The sequence below is a fragment of the Salvelinus fontinalis genome, unplaced genomic scaffold (assembly GCF_029448725.1).
Source record: "Salvelinus fontinalis isolate EN_2023a unplaced genomic scaffold, ASM2944872v1 scaffold_0002, whole genome shotgun sequence".
In the NCBI taxonomy this organism is placed as follows: Eukaryota; Metazoa; Chordata; class Actinopteri; order Salmoniformes; family Salmonidae; genus Salvelinus; species Salvelinus fontinalis.
The window spans coordinates 1,554,148-1,562,441 of NW_026600211.1; the positions used below are offsets into that span (position 1 = coordinate 1,554,148).

At 39.6% G+C, this 8,294-nt stretch overlaps 1 protein-coding gene across 1 annotated transcript; it reads left to right on the top strand.

Moving 5' to 3' along the window:
- On the top strand, positions 1 to 5,189 carry LOC129841852 (uncharacterized). The gene is made up of 2 exons (XM_055910172.1): positions 1 to 630; positions 1,873 to 5,189. Exons 1-2 carry the CDS (start codon positions 579 to 581, stop codon positions 2,856 to 2,858), a joined length of 1,038 nt encoding a protein of 345 aa, XP_055766147.1. The 5' UTR covers positions 1 to 578; the 3' UTR covers positions 2,859 to 5,189.
- Positions 5,190 to 8,294: the final 3,105 nt, after the last annotated feature.

Sequence of the window (8,294 nt, forward strand, 5' to 3'; positions counted from 1 at the left end):
GTGCTGCTCAGTGGTTGAGTATGACGACTGACAGCATTCCCGAAAAGGGAGGAATTGTAGCCAATTTCTTACACCCATACTAATTAGCTAAGTTTCTATCATGTACAGGAATGAGACCAATCTCTCATTAATGTAGCCTAATTATTTATTTAACTAGGCAAGTCAGTTAAGAACAAATTCTTATTTACAATCACGGCCAAACCCGGACGACGCTGGGCCACCCCATGGCTCCCATATTAATCACGGCCAGATGTGATACAGCCTCGATTCGAACCAGGTTACTGTGGTGACGCCTCTTGCACTGAGATGCAGTCCCTTAGACCGCTGCGCCACTCGGGAGCCCCTTATGCTACATACTTGCAACCTTTTATCAAAAACATTTAGTTATTGATTGTTTGATCATGTGTGCCCTTGATGTGGACCCTAGACCCGTCATTCTCCCTCTGTAAAACACTCCCTAATAAAATATCGCGTCACTTCCTTGCCAATCCCTTAGAAAAAGAAATATTAGAAAGGGACGAACGACGCTGGGAAAGAGCGAGAAGAAGCCAGAAGAGAAGATAAAGAAGAAAAGACCGATGAAAAGAGGGATAGTGAGGCGGGAGGAAGAGAAACACGAGCGTAATCAAAGTAAGTTTTCCATACTTTTTCTGCTTTGGAAACACTCCCTTCAGAAACTTGATCGGCGGAGCGCAAGTTTTGTCCCCATTCCTCCCTCCCCATCGACATCACTCATTATGGCCTTCCATAGACTACTACTGCTGGGCAATCTATATGATACGTTTTAGAGTTCAATTCGCAGACATTCGCTATTTGTTGAAATGGGGTGCCGAGCTATGGCTGGCAGTAAGTAGCCTGCCTTCATGAGGAGTTGTTGATTTTGCTTTGATTAGGCATATCACTTGCAAGGACAAGGGGACGCACATAGGGACAAATTAACTTTCAACCGCTTACTGTTTCATCCCCTGATGAAAGTTATTAGTAAACAAATGACAGTAATGTCAGACTGCTTTTAAATGTAGGCTACCTCATTGTTTTTAAAAGCTCAGTAACACCGGTTTGAGGCCATTTTCAATATAGTTTTCAATTCAATACAAATGCTTTTAGTATTGCCCGAGATAGTGTTTGTCTTTGGCTTTAAAGTCTCCTACCCCGAGGGAAGGAATCCAGGCAGAAGTATGTTCTTGTGTTGCATGAGTATGTTGCACTTGCAAGTCTCAGCATGGCCTTGGCATAAATATCAATGCCAAACTACTCTTGGTTTCTCACACTCTTGCACAACAGTGATGTTTTCATGTAGGCCTGTCATGACAGGTCACTGTATATAAGACCATCGAAGTCTGCCGAGTACAGTGACACTAATCAAGGGAAATGGCCCCTCAGTGACAGCTTGGCTCTGGGCTCCTCATATTCACTTACTCTCTGTTATCTATGTTGACAGTCTAGAATGGACTAATCTGTTCACTGTAGGTTTATATACTGGCAAAAAAAACTTTTTGTGAAGGTATTTTATTTCTGTTGTGTCTTCTAAATAGGTTTATTGAGTTGATATTTGTCTCACACTGACTGAACTTGGCTCAGTTTCCGCATAAATAGATCACGTCAAAGTAAGAACACCAAGGTAGGTCGTTAGTAGTTTCATTTAGTCTGCCAGTGTGTTTTCTGATGCATATAAGATCATGTTTCTGCTTGATGTGTTTTCTCACCCCACTGGTTTTCTTTTCTCCCCGTCTCTGGCCTCTGTCTATATTTCTGTCACTCTTTCATTTTTTCCCATGCTCTCTTCGCTACACCACTTTTTCTCTCCCTCTGTACCCCATTTTCTCTCTCTCTCTTGCCTCCTTTCTCCATAATTCTTTCTCCCTCTCTCAGCTGTCATGCCACTCCACAAGTCGTCCCACAAGGCACCTCGCCTGGACCCCACCATGATCTCAGCTCCGCTGGGGGACTTCCGCCACACCATGCACATCGGGAGGGGCGGAGATGCTTTCGGTGACACCTCCTTCCTGGCTACTGTCGGCCCCAGCCCTGACCCTGGGTCTCCGGGTGCCACGGCAACAAACGACTCAATGCCGCCCGTTGATTCCGAGACGCCACTTAACCACACTGATGATGTCACGGATGGCTTCGGAAGCACACTGAACAGTGAGCTTCAGCATTCCGAGTCGATTTCGTCCTTCACACTCGATATGGATTTCGACCTGGGCCCATCCATCATGGGTGATGTGCTGGGGGTGATGGATGGACTGGGGCTGGACACAGACTGGACTAGGACTCGCGCTAATGAGGAAGATGTCTCCAGTCCAAGCAAAAGTCTTGTCGTTGAAGTGGAGAATTTTAAAATGGCGTCGGAGGATCAGTCTGTCAGCATAAGGAACGAGCTGAATGAGAAGAAGCTTTTAGGGATCGAGGGAGATGAGGTGGGAGATGGAAGGATAATAGAGGGGACTGGAGGGATCAAGGCCAAAGGCCAGAGGCCGAAGGTGAGATTCAGCGACAAACGAGAGGAGATAATTCGCCAAGCGTCGGAGGAGGAAGGTCAGGAGTTAGATGTTGAGGAAGAGTATGTGAGTCCCACTGAGGAAGATCGAGAGAGAGGGAACAACGTCATCAGCGTGCCAATCGCGGGAATAGAGGTACAGCCCACCAATCACAAGGCGGATTCACCTTCCAGTCCCGCCTCCTCACATAGCTCAGAGTATGAGGGTGTCACCCCATTGGACAGGAGGAGGGTTGACAACTGTCACTCAGAGACTGATTCCGAGGAGGAGGAGGAGGAGGAGGAGGAGGAGGAAGGGGGAGACAATGGACGGGGCTACACATTTGAAGATGAGTTTGATGATGAAATCGGCCTATAAGAGTGCTATGGGGCGTCTTACGTCAATCAATCAGAGGATAAAATGGTTCCTCATTGGTTGTGAACTATGTACAGTTTACTTCCTCTATGCATTGTTCTGCAAATTATCATTCAAAAGGGAGGTTTAACCAAAGCTAAGTATTTCAGAATAACAGCTGGATATTTGAAGAGTCTCTGTTGAAATGTTTTTGGGACCAAAGTGCTCCTTTGGATCCTCAGTCATAGACATGCAGTTAGTAAACAGTTACTACAGGAATCCGTTTCATTGAATCAATCTTATAAGCGCCAATTGATGGACAGAAAAAATTTGACCTTTGAAATAGCCACCTAGTATTCAGATTTGAAATGCTACATTTTTAACAGACACTGTACTTCAATTTATTATGTCTCAATTCAAAATACACAAAGAATAGCCTAGTATTGTTTTAGGCCAAGCAGTTTTTCAGTGAATAAATAGCCTAGTTTGCAGCACTTTAATTCATTTCAAGAAACGGGAAGCTTTACTGTTAAATCAGTGCTCAGTAAAAGATAATGACAGTTTTTTAAATGAAAATGATTAAGGCAAATGGAAATGTTTTAACTAACATGTTTTAGTTTTTACCAGGTCAAAGGTGTTTCTTAAGAGAAAGTGCATATGATACAGAAAGACTAGTATCTTATGCTGAAGGTGCCTTAAAGGGAGTTGTATTGTTCATATCCCTGTGCTTTAACTCACTATAGCCATGTCTTCCTCATTTATGTTGTATTTTCATATCATGTATTGCTCAGAGCAAATTGCTTTGTTGTCCGTTTTGCATTGCATCTTAATGCTCTTTAGAAACAAACTAAATGAACCAGCCTTTTTAGGACGAATGTAGATTTCTTTGCCACCTGTTTCTCCACCTAAATCATGGAAAGTGTTTTTTCCTGAGTGATTTTATTGTTAAATGCCACTGGGTTGTTCTACGAAATGAGTCCTTTTTAGGTAGTGTAACTTGGTTAAAAAATATATATATTTTAACATTCTGTAATGATGAGCACATTTTCAACTTAATAAAACATGTTTTCCCATCTCAAGAGGTTAAATAAAAATATATACTATAACTGCCAAATAAAGTAACAGGGTTGACCGTAACAGGGTTAATGATTTCATCTTAAATCAGTCATAAATCCCCTTGTGACAAGGGGAATGGAAGCTTGTTGAGTGCAACAGGGAGGGGCAATTGAATGCAAGGTTCAAAACATTATATTAAATTAAACATTATTAGCCTGTAGCAATGATGACGAGGTGACGAGTTAAAGCTCGACCCACTCAGTTTTCCACCACAAAACACCAGAAAATGTCCAAAAAGAGTAGAACCAGCTCACCTGCGTTTACACTATGATTTGACTATTAGTTTATTTTTGAAAAAAATATTTAAAAAGGAATAGTTTCACGATATTAAGACAAGTTCAGTTCACGTAACAGGGTTGACCTTAAAATGAGTGACTTTTTAAAAATAAATAAAAATATGTTTACGATAATTATTCACTAATCTCATGAAATAAAGAATTATCTTCAGAGATGACTGTCAAAGCAACAGAATAACTAGGGTTTTACAATTTTGGGGTGAAGTGGATTAAAATCTTCTGAGAAGTCAGTGCACAGAGGGACATTTATTAATATAAAAAAAATCTGATTTTGAATTTTCCATGTGGTCTACTTCATTTAATATAACAGGTTTTTCAAATCCAATATTGGTGCACAATTTCTACTTAAAATATCAAAGGATGCAAAAGCAACTCATTTCATGGAACAACCCTACTCTGTTTATGGATACCTCAGTTTAAGAATTTCCTCTTATTTAGAGCTTTAATATCTATGGTGTTTTCATGAAATAAATCTATCATTCCTATTTTTTTTTAACTGTGGACTGTTCACATTCCAATATTTAATTTCTCAAGTCAGAATTTTTCTGACCTAAATTACATCCAATGTAGGCCTATTTTTATTTTAATGCATTTAGCCTGTGTAGTCAAATTACAAAAGGTCTTAGTATTGTTTTTAACGACCACTGGCAATATCTGAAATTGATGTGCTTCATCTCATGTTTTGAATTTCAGTTTAATGTTTAATGCTTCTTTTGGACCAACATTGTACAATGGGGTTGGGTTAAATGCGGAAGACACATTTCAGTTGAATGCATTCAGGTGTACAACTGACTAGGTATCCCCCTTTCCCCTTACAAGTAATGCTGTAAGGAGAAGAGGAGGGGGGTCTGGAAAGAAATGCCTCTGGACATGTTCTTTATCTTGTGATGAATCCTTTTGGATATGCTGGTTACTTCAATAAACATATATCCTTACAGCGTAATGTTTCAGCAAAGTGTTTCCTTGTGTCAGTGTACTCATTAACTTTATGTGGAAGATGGTAGGAGCATGAATGTGAGAATACACTCTACTACGTCTGTATTTGGACAGGGATGCCAACCTTTAAAATGTGGCTATATTCTCCAGCATTTTGGATATGAGATAATGTTTCATATGAGATGACAGGACAGAATGTCACCTTTTTATTTAGGGTATTTTACTCTTTAGAAATGAAAGCACTTTATAGATCTAGTTCCTCCCCCCCATTTGAAGATGTCAAGCATTTGGACAAATGTCGCTTCTAGTCTGCCAAAGTAGTCAAAAGTTTCATATTTGGTCCCAAATTCCTAGCACATATTGACTACATCAAAATTGTGACTACAAACTCATTGGATGCATTTGCAGTTTGTTTTGCCCAATAGAAACTGAATGATGACTTGAGTAATTTTCTAAGTGAGTAGATACAATTTTTCTGAACACTTCTAAATCAATCCTGATAATACCATGATTAAGAAAAATCATTTAATGAATAATGAGTGAGAAAGTTAGGCTCCAACAAAGCATGCAAACCTGTCACCATTACCAATAATGGGGGAGATGAGCATTTTTTGGGGGGGTATGATCTTTATCCCTCTAACTTTCTCACTCATAATTCACAAATCATTTATGATGATCTATAAGCATGGTAGCATTCTTATTCATGTAGGTGTTCACAAACACATATTCTTACGATAAAAGTGTCTCAAATGACAGTACATTATTCACCATTCACTTCCTATTGGACAAACATAATCCGAAACACAACCAAAACAAGCTGTAAATAGACCCCTTTCTGTGTTTACAAATATTGCCGCATGAGGGCACTGTGCGCAAGCTGTGCAAGTTGGTGGCAGAACAAGGGGGAGTTCTTATAGAACACCAGCAAAAAAAAAGAGCCTATTTACATGTAGTTTATGAGTGCCTTTCACACTACTTTTGGATTATGATTGGATTTTACGGCTCGTATGAATGTTCTGCTTAATATAATGTTTGTGTCATCATCGCAAATCAACTGCATTATACTTAAACCAGTAAAATTGATATTTCGGCTAGCTTTTGCTACAGCCTATATCAACGAGCGTTAGTATTCTAGCTAACAACTGCTGCATCCTAAATTTGTTATTTTGCAAAGATACCAACCCAAATATAATCTTAACGACTGTTCAAGCAAGAATCAAAACGTAATTGTAAGCGTATGAGAACCCCAAAAAGTGATTTTGTTTAGAAGTAATAAAAACGTAAATCTAGGGTATGTCGAATGGGCAGATGGCAATGGCTTTCTTACTGCCGCCAAGAGTAGCGCGCATCTGTGCATGACATCAGTGTGTCGTGTACTGGAAAAGGGTCTATGCATCCAAGAAGTTTGTAGTCACAAGCTTGATGTAGTTAGTGGTCATGTCAGAATACCCATACTTGTGTCCTAATAGGCAGTGGTCTAAAGTACTGTAGCGACCCGCACAGACAGCTGTGTGTTATGTTTTAGGCTAGTAGGTGGTTGTGTTGTACTGACCAGTACCCAGTGTTCGCGGGGTCCGACATGTCAATCAACCTGCTCTCTGCCAATCACGGGAATGCCTGGAATGTTCTGATGCCGGGCATCCTGGTGGTTGGCGGAGTGGCGTGGAGGGGGGTTGGGCAGGGAGACGGAGCATTGGAAGTTAAGACCAGGTTTAGCCTTTGTTCTCTCTCTTACGTCTGGGCTTCACAAGAGAAGGTCACGATTGGCTTGTGGGTTATCTTCCATTTATTTGGCGTGGGCTACGGCCAAACAGTAGCCTGTGTAAAGTTGGTTTAATAAACCGTCAATTCGCAAACTCAATTCTCTGTCTGGACAATTGTTAATTTACGATCTAGTCAGGTCATTACAGTACTTAAGTAAAAATACTTGAAAGTACTAAAGTCGTTTTTTGGGGTATCTGTACTTTACTATTTATATTTTTGACAACTTTTACTGTATTACATTCCTAATGCAAATAATTAACTTTTTAATCCACACATTTTCCCTGACACCCAAAAGTACTCGTTACATTTTGAATGCTTGGCAGGACAAGAAAAATTATCCAATTCAAACACTTATCAAGAAAACATCCCTGGTCGTCCTGGTACTACCTCTGATCTGGCAGACTCACTAAATGCAAATGCTTCGTTTGTAAATGATGTCTGTTGAGTGTTGGAGTGTGCCCTGGCTATCAGTAAATAAAAAAATAAAATGGTACCATCTGTTTTGCTTAATATAAGACATTTTAAATGATTTATACTTTTATTTTTGATTCTTAAGTACATTTTAGTAATTACATTTACTTTTGATACTTAAGTATATTTAAAACCAAATACTTTTAGACTTTTACTCAAGTAGTATTTTACTGGGTGACTCACTTTTACTTGAGTCATTTTCTATTAAGGTATCTTTACTTTTACTCAAGTATGACTATTGGGTACTTTTTCCACAACTGCTAATAGAACGTTTGAGTATGCCAAAAAAATATACAATTGTATAGTATGTGACGTTTCAAAAATCGAGTATACTTTAAATGTGCAGATGTCATACTCATTTCGGCTTTGAAAACAGCTGATAATCAATAGGGATGTGCTACTGAAATTAGTCAATAATGCGAAACCATGCAGTCCAGCATGACGCATTCTCAGTATGCGAAAATAGAACGTTTTATATTATGTGAATTTTATAAATCGTGTATGGTTTAAATGCCAGGATGTTCTGCTAATTTTGGCTCTTCATATAGTAGAATTCGATGCACACTTTTCCACAATGCATTGGAAGAGGTGGGCTGCGAGTGATAAGCTCCTAGTTCTCTTTCAACAAAACTAGGCTATTATTAATTGTGAAGATGCCCAATAGCAAGCTTCTGCGGCAACCTGGTCTTAGAACATTTCATATGATTCTGTATGTAAATCCGGGACACTCCATTTAGTATATGTTACGTCTGGTATAGTTACATAAGACAGATGGTTACTTAAGTCAAAAACAAAAGGAGGGTGGTTGGTCGTGTGGATTGGTCGGTGTATAACGTGAACGTCTAGCAACTTTTCAACTACTTTGGAGCTTCATTGC